At 32.8% G+C, this 17,900-nt stretch overlaps 2 protein-coding genes across 2 annotated transcripts; both read left to right on the forward strand.

Moving 5' to 3' along the window:
• Window positions 1–1,413: 1,413 nt before the first annotated feature.
• Window positions 1,414–3,254, forward strand: LOC131628927 (linamarin synthase 2-like). Its single transcript, XM_058899734.1, has 2 exons — window positions 1,414–2,046; window positions 2,266–3,254. Exons 1-2 carry the CDS (start codon window positions 1,530–1,532, stop codon window positions 3,207–3,209), a joined length of 1,461 nt encoding a protein of 486 aa, XP_058755717.1. The 5' UTR covers window positions 1,414–1,529; the 3' UTR covers window positions 3,210–3,254.
• A 9,140-nt stretch (window positions 3,255–12,394) lies between these two features.
• On the forward strand, window positions 12,395–15,779 carry LOC131628960 (linamarin synthase 2-like). The gene is made up of 2 exons (XM_058899769.1): window positions 12,395–12,950; window positions 14,836–15,779. The coding sequence occupies exons 1-2, from the start codon at window positions 12,434–12,436 to the stop codon at window positions 15,777–15,779; spliced, it is 1,461 nt and encodes a 486-aa protein (XP_058755752.1). The 5' UTR covers window positions 12,395–12,433.
• Window positions 15,780–17,900: the final 2,121 nt, after the last annotated feature.

A 17,900-nucleotide genomic window follows, 5' to 3' on the forward strand; every position in this document is an offset into this window, starting at 1 on the left:
TCTAGGTCTTAAAATCCAAATTACCAAACTCATCTCTATTCCATGCTTTAAGCCAATATTTGAGAGCTTTAAGCTAATCCTAATCCCCTCTTATTTCTAAAACTAAACATAGAATTAAAGTCACTAGAAAAAACATCAAATCAACCCTAAAAACAATTCGTATTCTAGATCAAATAACCCCACATAACCATTTTATCAACCAAAGAACACTTAAGATACACATTCACCACAAAGCACAACCTATAAGAGACTTTCCACTGTAGACAGATCATGCTAGGCCGATATATATATATATATATATATATATATATATATATATATATATATTCAATTTTCGAATGGAGATTTTCGGAGATACATTTCCAAAAAATTACTAAGTGGTTAAATGATAAATCATCTAATTGAAACTGCTGTGAAATGGCATCAGGAGTTTGTTCAAAAATGTATTTTCGAATTAACCTCGTAAAAATTTGAATTTATATCTCCGAACTAAATTTTGCTTAATAAAAAATATTTGGTGTATTCGGAGATATATCTCCGAATAAACTCAAAAATATTTTAGAAATTTCATAATACAATGAGAAATTCAATTCATTCAATGAGATTCTCCTGTACACTCACCTACGGGTCTAAGGTAGTGATCATGATCGAAATAAGCGATTTAATAAATTGGAGGAGCGTACATCATCGATTACGAGAGCAAATTGAAAAAAGATGTAGAAAAGAGTTATGCTTATTCTTGATTGGGATGTAATGAGTGATGTCATAACCACTCAAACAATATCATCAAATTAAAACAACACAATTATATCACGAGAGTTCGACTCCCAAAGAATTGCTCTAAGACCATCTCCAATGGTAGTTTCTTCTATTGAGTTCTCCACATGTACCATTAATTTAATAATTAAATATTTAAAAAATTTGCCATATCATAATAGAGTTGCATTGCAATGCAACAACTAAAAGATTGTAGTACCCAATCAAATCAAGTTATGAGGTAAAGTTGTGGGACCCATATCAAATTTTTATTAAAGTTAAAATTAAATAAATTCTTTTAATATGATGTGGCTTAGTTGGTCCCATAAAGAATTCAAATGTAAGTTGCACCATTAGAGATGCTGATGTAGTAAAGAACAACACATCGACAAGGCACTAAACCGAGTCATGACCAATATAAAGCAGAGGGACAGAGACATGTTAGAAATGCTGACAAACCCATACTCATACTCCAAAAATAAATTAATTTATGTTAACATTCATGCATATACTTAAAGTTGCCGCCCCTACATTATTACTCTAAAAATAAAAAGACAAACCCATATTACAGCTAGCCTCATCATATTCTAATCTTGCAATAAGATATTCACTACTAACATTTATAAAAAAGACAAACAAAAGTTTCCTTATATTTACAAACAAAAAACAAAATGGATATTCCGTAACACGATTCTTAACATTACATTATAAATAAACGACAGGAAAGGAAAACGAAATCCACCACCACCATTCTACAAGTCCTAATAACTTTCATGGAGTCTACTATTCCTAATCATACCCAAAAGCCTCATGCTGTATTTATTCCATACCCAGCACAAGGTCATGTTAATCCCTTAATGCAACTAGCAAAACTCCTTCGATGCAATGGTTTCCACATAACCTTTGTCAACACTGAATTCAACCACAAACGTTGGATAAAATCTCTTGGAACTGAGTTTGTCAAGGGTCTCTCAGATTTTCAATTTGAAACCATACCTGATGGTTTACCAGAATCAGATAAAGACGCAACACAGGATGTTCCATTGTTGAGTGACGCAACTAGAACAACCTTTTATGCTCCTTTTAAAGAGCTTCTGATTAAGCTAAACACTTCATCACCTCATATTCCAGTTACTTGCATAATTGCTGACGGGCTTTTGGGATTTGCTGGAAGAGTGGCTAAGGAGTTAGGCATTCAAGAGTTACAGTTTTGGACTGCTTCTGCTTGTGGCTTTTTGGGACATTTGCAATATGAAGAACTTGTCAAGAGGGGCATTCTTCCATTCAAAGGTAAACTATTACTCTTTTGATGACTTTTAATATCAAAATCAATTCATATATAAAGTATATTTTATCAAGAAAACAATACATATTTATACTTGGTTAGGAGGAGACATATTGATTTGTAAGGTAGATGATTTAAAAATTTATGAACAAATATGACAATATTTAATATTTATATACTTAACTTTGTTATGTATAACTTGATTATCTTTGTAAATTTTTTAGATGAAAATTTTGTTGTCGATGGCACTTTGGAAAAAAGATTAGACTGGATCCCAGAAATGAGAGATATTAAATTAAAAGAGCTTCCGAGTTTTATGAGAGTTACCGATCTAAATGATATTATGTTTGATTTTATGGGTTCTGAGGCTCAAAATTGTTTGAAGTCATCAACAATTATAATCAACACATTTGAAGAATTGGAAGGTGAATCCCTTGATTTTTTAAGGAGAAAAAATTCAAACATATACAGCATTGGTCCACTTGACTTGATTAGTAGGCATTTTCCAGAAAAGGATCATGGTTTTATGGCTAGTGGTTCAGGTTTATGGAAAAGTGACCCAAAATGCATAAATTGGTTGAATAAATGGAAACCTAACTCAATATTATATGTTAATTATGGAAGTATAACAGTTATGACAAATCATCACTTAAAAGAATTTGCATGGGGAATAGCAAATAGCAAGGTACCATTTTTATGGATAATGAGGCCTGATGTCGTAATGGGTGAAGAAACTTCGAATTTACCACAAGAGTTTTTTGATGAAATTAAGGATAGAGGATATATAACTAATTGGTGCTTTCAAGACGAGGTTCTTGCTCATCCATCAGTTGGTGTCTTTCTAACTCATTGTGGTTGGAATTCTACAATTGAGTCTATTTCTTCAGGTGTGCCTACTATTTGTTGGCCTTTCTTTTCTGAACAGCAAACAAATTGTAGGTATTTATGCAATATTTGGAAAATAGGAATGGAAATTAACAATGATGTAAAAAGAGAAGAGATCACGAAACTTGTGCTGGAAATGACGGAAGAAGAAAATGGAAAAGAAATGAAACAAAAGAGCTTAGAATGGAAGAATAAAGCTATAAATGCTACTGATTTCGGAGGATCCTCATACAACAATTTCCATAAGTTAATTACAGAGGTTCTTCATCACAATGTTATTTGAATCCTTTTATCATCAATCAAATACGAAATATATCTCATTTTCTTACTTTTAGTTAAATATTTTTATTTGAATTTTAATCATTCTTATGTTGGCTAGTCTAAATTCTGTTTTATCCTATATTAGTCTAAAGAGACGACGTTTTATTTATTTCATCACAATATAATTGTTGGATTTACAATTATGCAAATCAAATGCAATGAGTATTTTTACGTATTTCTTAATTAAAACTTCACTTTTATATACTTATTTGAACTTTATGTCTACAAGCAATTGTTTCCCTGTATATAGAATACCTGTTATCCTGGATTTTCGATCGGGACTTTAGGATTATGATCCAAAAGAAATGATTTCCTAATAATCTCTATAAAAGGGAAAAGAGTCTTCGACGCTTCGGTTGAGGTCTCGAGTTGAAACGTATCCCTATCTAATGGTGAGTAGAAGAGTTATTTGATAACATAGTCGACTCTTCCTACTAGGGGCACTATGAGCATGCAGTATTCAAAAGGACTTAGCAAAAAATTGTGTTGTCTCTGATTGCTTAAGGCATGGTCGAGTGAAGCTTCCAAATGGATAAGGACAAACAGTTTTGTCAAGGACACGTGGGAACCTATCAGGTGAAGCATGCATGGATCAGAGACGTGGAAATTTTAGTTTAGTCGACTGTTATAAATAGTTATTTTATGATTTCCATATAAACAACATTTGTTTTCAGTTTTAGAGGCCCGCATTTATTCAATTGTAATAGAAATTCAAAGTATCCACATAAAAGTGAGAAAAGACTGTTTTCTAGAAAACATATGTATGTGTTCTAATTTATTAATTCCAAGTCATTTATTTCTTTATCAATATGAATTCTTTTGTTTAAACTCTTACCTTATCTGCATTTCTTTCCTTTTATTTGCATTCAAAGTATTTCGACATTTCCTTTACATAATCCATCAAAATAATACTTAAATAATAGAAAAAATAGCTCTTAGCACTTTGTCCTAGGATTCTCTAGCTGATCTAGCAAGTAACATTTAATAAGAAACTAGAGGTTTTTATCAAAAATATTGGTAAACAAATTGGCACGCATAGTGGGACTCTGAGACCCTTGTGTTAAAAATATTTGCTCAAATAGTTTGCAGTAATCGTCGTTGTTATTATGGGTGTTCTGTTGAGTTTTTTCATAACACTGATGTCTGGTATTGTATGAACTTGAGAAGTGGAAAATAATTGTCTAAAATGTCACGTACTGGCACAGATACCAACACATCTAACCTTGCACAAAGCAACGCTCAAAATGTGGATGTAGACCATCGGGTACCCCGTCTCAAAATGCAACAGTTCTGTCCTAGGTAAGGACATTTGCCGCCACAGGGTCGACAATAGCGTTTTTGTTTTCACCAGCAATTATGGTTGTTTTCGGTCTGGTCCAGTCCAGGTATTTGCTCTCCCGAGTACTGGATCAAAATAGTAATCGGGTAAATCGGGACCAGATCGAAATAGTGATGGACCTTTTTTTGACCGAAACCGGACCGATACTTCCGGATACTTACCGAGTGGATCACGGATAAACCGGCCCAAATACAGCCCTACCGGCAATCACTAGGGTTCACCCCTTAACCCTTCGAGGGCTCTATTTCAAATGGGGTCGATACCGCCCCCTAGATTTTACCCATATGGCATGCCTCAATCGATGTTGGCTGGTCTTTAGTCAAATGCATCAATATATGTTGATAACATGATGGCCACTAGGCCACCTGTGAGCAATAGTATTCGACCAAGAGGGGTAGGCTATATCCCTCATACGACAATATCGTTATATACAACTTCCATGGTGTCCCTTAGACAACAAAAATGAGTTATCGTATTCAACATCACAACTTAGGACATTTAATTAGTTACAAACTTCAAATTATATGAAACTGCTTTTAAAGAAAAGAGTTATCATATTCAAATCTCAACAACTTTAAACATAATTTGAATAATCAATTAAATTCCAACAGTAACATAATAAGCAAAACAAGCATTCGCAACCCCGATGTTACAGAATTAGAGATGAAATTCAAAAAACAAAGACAAAACTAAAAGAAGTAACTCCAAGAGCTATCTTTCACTTACAGCAACAAACTCCACTCTTGAGTATCTGCAAAATGTCCATGGTGGACAACATCAAAGCAAAAGGTGGGTGAGAATTCACATTAATAATTAAACTGCATACACTGCAAGGTAGAATCACAAACATCTACATACATTGTCTTGAAGATTTTGAATCCTTAGGCTTTATTTGAGAGTTTGGAAAGGGGGAGGGATGGCTTCAAATTTTTTTTAAAATATAGATAAATTTTTACATTTATTGTAAACAAAGATTTTATTTAGAATGATAATATAATTATTATCATTAATATTAATGTATTTTTGGTTTTTGAAATACTATAACAACAAATATTATATTTGAACAATTTGTTTAAGCCCTCCAAAACTCTCATCTCTCCATTGTAAATTTTGAGTTCCCCTAAATTAGAAGGTTTTTGGTGTTATGAAGAAAAACAAACTCTCCAAAATCCTTCCAACCAAAATCTTTCTATTTTTCGAAGCTCTCCCCTCCCTTACCCTTAAAACTCTCAAACAAAGCATAAGAGAATAAATATTTGTATCTTATGAACAATTGAAGTAGAAAAATAAACTATTTATCGTCATCCTAAACAATTTATATACAGTTAGAAGATACACAACTGCATGCTTAACACATAAATTTTTCTATAAAAAAATGGTTAAATATGTTTATAGTCTCTCTAAATATAGGCATTTTCACTTTTAGTTCCAAAATTTTTTTGTTAAAGAATCATCCTCCTAAAATTGTCCGTCTATAATTTTGTCATTCCCGTCAAGTGTCTACCTCCACTAACAGAAGCTGACGTGGCGGTGAAAGCATGTCATAGATGCTGACGTGATATGCCACATGGTTAGGGTCAACATTTTACTCGAACCCATAAAAATTCGTACCTAATCTGTAGCAAACTCATATCTAATTTCTTAGCATCGTGAGCATGCAAATGGTAGAATTCTGTAAGCCGGAGCGACGACAAAGATGAAAGAACTAACTTAATATTCACAAAGACGATATTAGAGGTGTGAGCAAGTTCTTACGGTTTTCTCTTTCAAATCTAAAATTGATGACTCTAAATTCATGGCATATAGCTTTCAATATTCACAATTTTCAATGCTTGTAGTACTTTTACGTATGCTGTCTCCGTATGCATACCAAAAATGTATGCATGTTGCCCAACAAATATGTCCTACATTAATATTGACAATTTTATTGCACTATAAACAACTCTAGTGCATATTTGTAAGTGGTGTTAGAATAATAATACAAGTGTGAGTAAGTAGGAAATAGTTTCACATTAGATATGAATGTGGTGACTTGAGAATATATAAGTGAGAGAACCCACTCACCTATTACCTTAAGGTTTTGTGATGTAGGAGGATTGTGCGTATCAAAGAAGAAATCGCACGTCAGAAAGCATTTTAATATTTAAGCAATTTTAGTTTTAATATTTAAGCAATTTCTATTTTATTTGTTTTATTTAATTTTGTTTGGATTAAAGGCCCATAAGGCCCAATAGGGTTTATTTGTTTTCTGTATTTAAAGACCTTTGGCATGGCCATAAGGATTATCTCTTTTGTTATAATAGAATCCAAAGTTTTCTTTATTCCTGGTGGACTCCAGACCTTATCTATAGGGTTTGCGCTTGCAACCCTGTTTTCATTCAAGGTTTAGCGCTTGCTATTCCTTTGGACAGCTTCCGACTGCGTCAGTTGGTATTAGAGCAAGTTTTCTCCTGTTCTTTTCATAGCTTGACAACTATGGCGGATCAACCGGTGACCAAAGCAGATCTTGAGGGAATTACCACGGCTTTTACCGCGGCTCTAACTGCTTTGACTGAACAGATGGCGAATTTAGCAAATCAGGCGAACAACGCCAACAACAATGGGAATCGGCGAAGAGACAGGAGAGGGGAACCGATTAGGGTTCTACGGGGTGGAAACTGTGTCGAAGATTCGAGTTCTGATGAAGAAGAACCTCACGATGAAGAGGACAATCGGGGGAATCTACAGAACATCCATGACTATCGAGTGAAGGCTGATATTCCATTGTTCTACGGAACTATGGGAGTGGAGGAGTTTCTTGATTGGCAGATCGACGTCGACAGGTTCTTCGACGTTATGGGTGTCCCTGAGAACAAGCAAGTCAAGATGGTTGCGATCAGGCTTAAAAGTACTGCAGCTGTCTGGTGGGATAAACTTGTTGTTCAAAGGCAGAGACAAAGAAAGGGGCCAGTCAGAACTTGGAGAAGAATGAAACAATTGATGTTGGAGCGGTTTTTACCAGAGGATTATGAGCACATTCTTTATAAGATGTACATCGAGTGTGTTCATAGCAAGAGAACCGTGACTGAATACACAGCTGAGTTCCTGCGGTTTTCTGAGCGCAATGAATTGGGAGAATCAGAAAGTGGCTCGATACATCAGTGGCCTAAAGGGATCCTTGCATGGAGAATCTGGTGTCGAAAAAATTGGTAGATTATTTGAAGTTGTCCACAAAACCACATGAGAAGCCGTACAACCTCGGTTGGGTAAGTAAGGGCTCCCAAGTTCGAGTAACACTAACCTGCAGAGTTCCTATCTCCATCGGAAAATATTATAGAGAAGAGGTACTTTGTGATGTTCTTGATATGGATGTTTGTCATATTTTACTTGGTAGGCCTTGGAAGTTTGATAATGATATCACTTATCGAGGACGGGATAACGTGATGATGTTTACATAGGGCACACATAAAATTGCTATGGCTCCTGTTTTGCACTTTGATAAGAATCCAGGAGGAAAGAATCCTAGATTCTTGATGATGACGCATAGTGAAAAGGAGCTTGATGAGGCTGTAAAAGAAACTGAATATTTCTGTCCAGTGGTGATCAAAGGGTTGATGAATGTTGTAAAGGAGGAAACAATCCCAGAAGAACTGCTAGGGATCCTAAAGGATTTAGAGGAGTTGACCGCAGATGAGCTGGCAGACGATTTGCCTCCTATGCGAGATAAACACGTGGAAGTTAAAGTTTTAAATGTGGGAGAAGATGTGATGGCGTTTCGGCGTAAGGAGAGGTTTTCAGTTGGTACATACAATTATAGCAAGCTGCCAGATGAAGTTTTTTATCAAGAAGAGAACTCGGGGTCGAGTTCTTCAGAAGTGAAGGAGACTGATGTAGGAGGATTGTGCGTATCAAAGAAGAAATCGCACGTCAGAAAGCATTTTAATATTTAAGCAATTTTAGTTTTAATATTTAAGCAATTTCTATTTTATTTGTTTTATTTAATTTTGTTTGGATTAAAGGCCCATAAGGCCCAATAGGGTTTATTTGTTTTCTGTATTTAAAGACCTTTGGCATGGCCATAAGGATTATCTCTTTTGTTATAATAGAATCCAAAGTTTTCTTTATTCCTGGTGGACTCCAGACCTTATCTATAGGGTTTGCGCTTGCAACCCTGTTTTCATTCAAGGTTTAGCACTTGCTATTCCTTTGGACGGCTTCCGACTGCGTCAGTTGACTGATGTAGGAGGATTGTGTGTATCAAAGAAGAAATCGCACGTCAGAAAGCATTTTAATATTTAAGCAATTTTAGTTTTAATATTTAAGCAATTTCTATTTTATTTGTTTTATTTAATTTTGTTTGGATTAATGGCCCATAAGGCCCAATAGGGTTTATTTGTTTTCTGTATTTAAAGACCTTTGGCATGGCCATAAGGATTATCTCTTTTGTTATAATAGAATCCAAAGTTTTCTTTATTCCTGGTGGACTCCAGACCTTATCTATAGGGTTTGCGCTTGCAACCCTGTTTTCATTCAAGGTTTAGCGATTGCTATTCCTTTGGACGGCTTCCGACTGCGTCATTTTGGGTGGACAAGTGGTGTGTCTATCACAAAGGTGCATAATTCTCAACTTTGTACCAATGCTCCCTAATGAAAAACTCCCCCTAACAAATGGGCCTTTGGTTCGAGAAAGGGACCGACTTACTTGTATCGGAATTGTCCAGGAAGTGGTGTCCCGTTGGAAGATGTCAACGGCGGTACAAGTATGAGGGGGAGCATTTGAACCTTCTAAAATATATAGACAACATATTTTAGACCCTTTAGTAATAATCAATTCATCATGAAAAATTTTCAACACTCCTAGTTCAACTCTAATACAGTAGCCTAGATCATCAAACATACTTATAGATAACAAATTTCACTTGAGTTCTAGAACATAGCCACATTGTGTATAAGAAGTTCACGATAATCAAACATTTTTAGTCTGGCTGTACCAATACCACGAACCCTGCAAGCCTTATTATCACCAAGGCGAACAACTCCACCTTGCACCATATTCAAAGTTTCAAAGTATTCTATTCTTGGACACATGTGATAAGAGAAACCTGAGTCAATGATCCAACTATCTTCAATTTCCAAACTCTTTTACCACTGTTGGAAGAGTTTTTTCACTAGGGAGCATTGATACATAGTGTAGGACTAGGAACCTTTGTGAGAGACACACTACTTATTCACCCAAAACCTTAATGTTATGGGTGATTATGTGGTGTGTCTCACACAGGTGTGTCGCAAGTGTAAAATGCTCTCTCGTTGACCCCTCCTCGAATTGCCCCTAACAAATGGTATCATGAGCTTTTGGTTAAAGAAAGGGAACGACTCACTTGTATCGAAAAGCCCAAGAAGAGGTGTCTCGTTGCCCAAGAAGAGGTAACGGCAGTACAAGTGTTAGGGGGAACATTGTGAACTCACACTTGATGGGGAGTATTAGAATAATAATGCAAGTGTGAGTAAGTGGAGAAATAGTCCCACATTGGATAGGAATGTGGTGACTTGAGAATACATAAGTGAGAGAACTCACTCACCTATCACCTTAAGGTTTTGGGTGGACAAGTGATGTGTCTCTCACAAAGGTGCATAATTCTCAACTTTGTATCAATGCTCCCTAGTGAACCCCCCCCCCCCCCCAACAAATGGGCCTTTGGTTCGAGAAAGAGACCAGCTTGTATCAGAAATGAAGATCCTGATTAAAAGTACTACAAGCATTGTCCATTTTGAAGAAAGCATACGGAGACAAAATACATAAATTTTCTGGTTTTTGAGTTTAGCTATTAATTAGCTACGAATTTTTATGGGTTTAAGTAAGAGGTTGACCTTAGCCAAGTGGCATTCCACGTCAGCATCTATGACATATTGTCACTGCCATGTGTACATCCAATCAACAAAAAACTTCTACGTGGCGTGACACTCAATTTCTGTTAACGAACATTGACGAGATAGATTAAAAGTATGGACATCAAATTTTAGAAGGACGATTCTTTAACGAAATTTTTTTAATAAACTAAAAATCAAAATGCATATATTTAAAGGAAGTAGAACATATTTAACGCTAAAAAAAATAACTTAACTCAATTACAATTTTTTAAACAAGTCTATAATATAACTATTTTTACAATTCGACCTTGTTATTTTCTTCATTAATATTCACTTCTTCATGCTTCAAATGTATATTCTTTGCATTTGGAAGACTTTCTTTCATCTTTGCATTTCTTTCAAAGGTCTCTTTTGAATTTTCAAATTTTGATAATAACAAATTTATTAGAAAAATATATAATTTGTGAAACAGTTATAGTTTAGTAAAAATATAAATTAGTTAAATAATATTTTAATCTATATGAAATATTCTAAATGGAGGAAATATTTCATTCGTAGCTAACATGTTTTTTCAAGTGCATAGGACGTGTTCAGGTACTAGTTTCCTTTTTTTTTTTTTGATATTACTAGTTTCCTTTTATATAGAAAACAAACAATAACTATTATTGGATCCAATGTTAATTCTTAATTCCATTGACTTTTTTGTTAACCATGTGATTAACAGCGGTTCCAATTAATAGCTATTGTTTCCCAAAGTATTCCAAACTAACAAGGAGTTACAGCGTTTGTATGAGAATCTTTTTTGAAAAAAATATATTTTTATGTGCTATAATTAGGTGTGTGTAAGTTGGGTTAACCATTGAAAAATTGCTTTGATTAGTTTTATAAAAAATTTCATTTTTATCAGATGAGAGAAACATTATTGATAGTGCTTATGTTTTCAACCATATTGATAAATAATTATTGTGAGATGTATAATTTTTCAACTTGATAGTTTTTAAATTAAATTCAATATGTATTTTTAAAATTTCTAAAGAATAATCTCCACAAATTTTGTATATTTAAAAAAAGAAAGAAAAGAAAACAATAAGAAAATATCCAAAAGTAGCATCAATAACTCATTTGACCCTAAAATACCACAACCTAACGGACAAAGTGGTCATAATCGAAGATGTATTGGAAGTATCTCGCACCTATTTCTCCTTGTTATTGGAAAATTACAAGGAGACTGAGGATGTTTAACTCATGAAATTCATTGCTATTAATTCAATTGATTTGGATTCCCATTTAGAGCCACAACCCATAAATCCATAAAGACGAGAAAATGATTAAGAAACACTTCCCCTAAAGGCACAGAGAAAGGCTAAAATGTGTGGAGCCTAACGAATTAGAGCAGGTAAACGGACTATCTGGCCCGCATCGGGCCGGCCGTGATGGACTCGGGCCTTTGTTGAGTCAGACTATAAAACTCAAAATTTAACCGGGCTATATTATAGCTGTTTAAATTCGGTCATTTAAGAGTAACAGTTAGTCCAATATAAAGAAATAATATGAAGAGATGAATTTGATAAAGTCCAATATAAATTTGTTTTGAGAGAGGTTACTTTTCTGCTCTATCTTAAATGGTAAAAAAAGCACCATTCTCATAGTTAAAAAATTTGGCACAGCAATACACAGAGTTTAGAAATTAACATAGTTAAATTAATTGAAGAGGATACTGCTACCTCATCATCTATTTCAAATATTAGAAATAAATTAAAGAGAAAATTTCAACAATTGATGAACCACACACTTTGCTCCTACAATAAGGATATTCAGTAACACCTATCAATACAAAACAAAGAGTATATTCCGTTATATTTATAAACAAAAAACAAAAAGGATATTCCTAACATGATTCTTAACATTACATTATAAATAAACAGACATGAAAGGAAAACTAAATCAACCACCACCATTGTACAAGTCCTTACAACTCTCAAAGAAACAATTTAGCTTTCATGGAGTCTACTATTCCTAATCATACCCAAAAGCCTCATGCTGTATTTATACCATACCCAGCACAGGGTCATATCAATCCCTTAATGCAATTAGCCAAACTCCTTCGTTGCAATGGTTTCCACATAACCTTTGTCAACACTGAGTTTAACCACAAACGTTTGATTAAATCTCTTGGACCAGAGTTCGTGAAAGGTCTCCCAGATTTTCAATTTGAAACCATACCTGATGGATTGCCAGAATCAGATAAAGATGCAACACAGGATGTTCCACTATTGAGTGATGCACTTAGAACAAAATTTTACGCTCCTTTCAAAGATCTTATAAATAAGCTCAACACTTCATCACCTCATATTTCAGTTAGTTGCATAATTGCTGATGGCCTTTTGGGGTTTGCTGGAAGAGTGGCAAAGGAATTGGGCATTCAAGAGTTACAGTTTTGGACTGCTTCTGCTTGTGGCTTTCTGGGACACTTGCAATATGAAGAGCTTGTCAAAAGGGGCATTCTTCCATTTAAAGGTAAACTATTAATTACAATTTTAAGAAATATGTTTGACTTTTTTGTTTTTACACTCCTATAGTCTCATTTACGTGTGCTTTTTTGTTAATGTTTAACTTTGATGACTTTTTTGTGCCAAAATTTTTTTTTTTTAATATCAAAATCAATTCAAGTATAAAGTATATTTTATCATAGAAAACAATATATATATATATATATATATATATATATATATATATATATATATATATATATATATATATATATATATATATATATATATATATATATATATATATATGGAATGTATCAAATATGAGAGTTTTTAAATAAGAGTTAAGAGGAAGAAATATCAACTATTGAATTAATCAAAGGAGAGAAATTAATAGCTATATTAGTATTTTAATAAATGATTTTTGATTAATCTAATGATTGATATTTGTTCCTCTCATTTCTTACAATAAAAACCCTCATACTTCATACATTCCATATATAGGGATGTATCAAGTATCAGGGTTTTAAAATAAGAGATAAGAGGAACAAATATCAACTATTGAAACAATCAAGAGATAGAAATTAATAGCTTCATTAATATATATGGTTAAGAGGAGACATATTGATTTGTAAGGTAGATGATTTAAACATTCATGAACAAAAATGGCAATATTTAGTTAACTACTAACAGATAAATTTATTTAATATATATGATATATATTTAATATATATATATATATATATATATATATATATATATATAAATTTAAAATGAATTATTTAATTATAAAATATATAATAATAATAATATAAATTCAATTGTATAAATAATGATACAAAAAGAAACAATATTTGTAAAATTAAAAAAACTTTTTATTTATATTTTAAAAATAAGAATTTTATGTCTCAAATAAAGACAGTAGTTAATTAAAATAAAATATATATATTTTGTTGATAATAGTGTGTGAAAAAAAAAAGAAAATTTTTAACATTTTAAAAAATAATAAATTTGTATCTCAAATAAAGAAAATTGTGAATTAAAATAAAATAGGTATTTTACTGATAATGCCCGTGAAAAAAAAAAGAGAAATTTTAATATTTGAAAATAAGAATTTTGTATATTATATAAAGGCAATTTTAAATAAAATAAAATTGATATTTTGCTGAGAGTGTCTAGTGAGAAAAAGAGAAATTTTGACATTTGAAAATAATAATTTTTTATGTCAAATTAAAACAATTAAAATAAAATAGGTATTTTGCTGATAGTGACCCATGAGAAAAAAATTTTGACAATTGAAAATAAGAATTTTATATCTCAAATAAAGATTATTGTTAATTAAAATAAAATAAGTATTTTGTTGATAGTGACGTGTGATAAAACAAGAAATTTTGACATTTGAAAATAATAATTTTGTATCTCAAATAACAAAAATTATTAATTTAAATAAAATAGGTATTTTTCTGATAGTGATCCGTATAAAAGTTAAAATAAAATAAGAATTTTGACATTCGAAAATCATATACTATAATTATACAGTTTAATATATTAAAAGTAATTAGGAGAAAATAAAATAATTAGGTAGAAAAGATAAAATAATGAAATGAAAAGGGAAAGAAATATAAAAGAAAAAGAAATTTAATTTGAAAAAAGAATAAGAAGGTGAGTGAAAGAGTGAGAAGTGGAGGAAAAGTGAAAGTTAAAAAGTATCAAATAGGAATTTGACACTTGGTAGAATTTGGTTATAGTAGGATGAATTAATTGAGAGATTTGAGTTTTACTATTTTAACCTTTTGTAAGTGTAAAAAAATTTAAAGTGAAGGGTATTATTGGTAGTTTGGTGGTAGTTTATTTTAATTGATAGATAGTTGACTTTGTTATGTATAACTTGGTTATCTTTGTAAATTTTTTAGATGAAAATTTTGTTCTCGATGGTACCTTGGAAAAAAGTGTAGATTGGATTCCAGGAGTGAAAGATCTTAAACTAAAAGATCTTCCGAGTTTTATTAGAGTCACCGATCTAAAAGATATTATGTTTGATTTTATGGGTTCCGAGGCACAAAATTGTTTGAGATCATCAACAATTATAATCAACACATTTGAAGAATTGGAAGGTGAATCCCTTGATATTTTTAGGAGAAAAAATCCAAACATATATAGCATTGGTCCACTTCACTTGCTTGGTAGGCATTTTTTAGAAAAGGAACATGGTTTTATGGAAATTGGTTCAAGTTTATGGAAAAGTGACCCAAAATGCATAAATTGGTTGGATAAATGGAAACCTGGCTCAGTCTTATATGTTAATTATGGAAGTATAACGGTTATGACAAATCATCACTTGAAAGAGTTTGCTTGGGGAATAGCAAATAGCAAAGTACCATTTTTATGGATAATGAGGCCAGATGTAGTAATGGGTGAAGAAACTTCGAATTTGCCACAAGATTTTTTAGATGAAATTAAGGATAGAGGATACATCACCAATTGGTGCTTTCAAGACCAAGTTCTTGCACATCCATCAATTGGAGTCTTTCTAACTCATTGTGGTTGGAATTCTACAATTGAATCTATTTCTTCAGGTGTGCCTACTATTTGTTGGCCTTTCTTTTCTGAACAACAAACAAACTGTAGGTATTTATGCAATATTTGGAAAACAGGAATGGAAATTAACAATGATGTGAAAAGAGATGAGATAACAGAACTTGTGCTGGAAATGATGGAGGGGGGAAACGGAAAAGAAATAAAACAAAAGAGTTTGGAATGGCAGAATATAGCTAAAAATGCTACTGATTTTGGAGGATCCTCGTACAACAATTTCCATAAGTTAATTACAGAGGTTCTTCATCACAATGCTATTTGAATCCTTTTATTATTAATCAAATATGAAATATATCTCATTTTATTACTTTTAGTTTAAGTATTTTTGTTTGAGTTTTTATCATTTTTATGTTGCCTATTCTAATTTTTTTTTTGTGTTACCTTATGCAAGGTGATGATGTCTTGTTTATTTCATCACAATTTTACTATTGGATTTACAATCATGCAAATGAAGTGTAATGATTGGTTTTACTTATTTCTTAATAAAATTTCCACTTTTATATATTTATTTGTATTTAATGTTTATAAATAATGGCTTTCCTCTATATGGAATATCATAGATAGGGGTGGAAATAGGCTGGGCCGAGCTAGGCTTTGCCAAGCCTAAGCCTGGCCTGTCAAAAAAACCAAAGCCTAAGCCTGGCCTGTAACCTGTCGTAGGCTTACTTTTTAGGCCTGAGTTTGGCCTTTTCGAAGGCCTGGTTAGCCTGTTAGACTACATAAAAGCTTATTTGTTTTAGACATGTGTAAATAAGCAATTAAAATAATGTTTAAATAGACTAACTTATTTTAACTTACCTATTAGTATAAGTTCTTGGAGACTATTTGTTTAAGAGAACTTATGAAAACAATGTTCTTTTCATCTTGTTTTCACAAGTTCTTCAAGATAACCAAGTTTTATTTATGTATTTTAATCTAAAATACAAAACGTAACATAATGATCATAAAAAGTATTCATATTTATTTAAATAGGCCGGCCTGATAGGCTCAAAAGGTTTTTTTTAGGGCCTAAGGCCTAGCCTTTTTAACTAAATAGGCTTATAAAGAAGCCTAGGCCTTTTCTATTTAAAAATAATATGTGGCCTGGCCTGAGCCTATATAGGCTAGCCTGTAGGCCCCTGTTATTGGCCTGGCCTATTTCCACCCCTAATCATAGACGACAAAGATTTGTTTAAGGCCATTGATTGAAAATAGTAAAAAAAAAAAAACTTAACTATCATCTCGGTTTTAAAACAACCAAGGGGTTCGAGTAAAATAATTTTGTTTACAAAAATGATTACATTGTTTACCCAGGATATTAAAAATACATTGTATTAAACAAATCTTCGTAGAATATCAGATTGTTTATCCAGAATATTAAAACTACAGCATGAGCAGGTCCTTGTTGTACCCTAAAATTTAACCTTTTCATCTGTGCTATAAGTTATGGAAGTTGTTTATTTCGTCGTTCAAAATTCAGGAAAAATAATTAAGAGTTCTCATTATTTCAAGACAGTTTGGTGCAAAAGTCTACTTTTACGGTACAAGTGCGAAATTCGTAACTTCCGACTGGAAGGTTATATGGGCTTGTACATCTTTCGGAACTTTTGGCATATGACTGTTTCGACATTCTGTATATCTTTCATGTTTGGCCCGGAGGCCAATTCATCAAGGAAAGTGGCGAAAATTAATTGTTTCTAAAATTTCAGTTTTGTCGTTCCATTGTCTTTCGGATATTTGAAAATTCATAACTTCTGATCGGGATATTGTTTTGGAGCGAGCCATGTGCCAAAAGTTCTGTCTCGAGGTCTACTATATTCCATGTGTCGGGGTCGACAATTTTTTCTTTGAAAAAGGTCCCCAAATTCGCAATTTACTTGAGGTTTTATAGTGGAAAAAGGCGATGAACCGCTGTCTTCTGGACGCTAAAAAATTCATAACTCTCGCATTATTTATCTGATTGTGCTGAAAAATTAACAGGAGTTTCGTCTCAATGTCCCCGACATTTCATATGTTGGAACCTAAGGCCAATTATGCACCAGAAATTCTAGAATATTGCAAAAGCATTATGATTTTACCGTCGAAATGCGTTTTCGAGCACGGCGCAACAAGATTCAAAATTGCATAACTTCCTCAATTTTTATCCGATTGAGCCCATTCTGGAGGCATTCTCTCAGAAATTTTGTTAGCTTTGATTCATCTTTAGACCTCGAGTTTGGATTTTTATCGGAGGGTCGAGTTTCATTGTGTTCTTTGAGCGGTACGCACGAAAATTCTTCACTGATAAGTTTTCTGCCTCAGATGACCGGATGAATTTCTCGCTGTTCAAACACGCATAATTTCTTCACCGTTTATCGGATTGAGTATGTTCCGACGACAATGGTTCACAAATTTCTTCATCTTC

This window comes from Vicia villosa, unplaced genomic scaffold (assembly GCF_029867415.1).
Source record: "Vicia villosa cultivar HV-30 ecotype Madison, WI unplaced genomic scaffold, Vvil1.0 ctg.000493F_1_1, whole genome shotgun sequence".
Lineage (NCBI taxonomy): Eukaryota > Viridiplantae > Streptophyta > Magnoliopsida > Fabales > Fabaceae > Vicia > Vicia villosa.

Coding starts and splice junctions, on each gene's coding strand:
- LOC131628960 (XM_058899769.1), top strand. CDS start 12,434: ATGGAGTCTACTATTCCTAATCATACCCAAAAGCCTCATGCTGTATTT. Junction 12,951..14,835: donor GGGCATTCTTCCATTTAAAG/GTAAACTATTAA, acceptor TAAATTTTTTAG/ATGAAAATTTTGTTCTCGAT.
- LOC131628927 (XM_058899734.1), top strand. CDS start 1,530: ATGGAGTCTACTATTCCTAATCATACCCAAAAGCCTCATGCTGTATTT. Junction 2,047..2,265: donor GGGCATTCTTCCATTCAAAG/GTAAACTATTAC, acceptor TAAATTTTTTAG/ATGAAAATTTTGTTGTCGAT.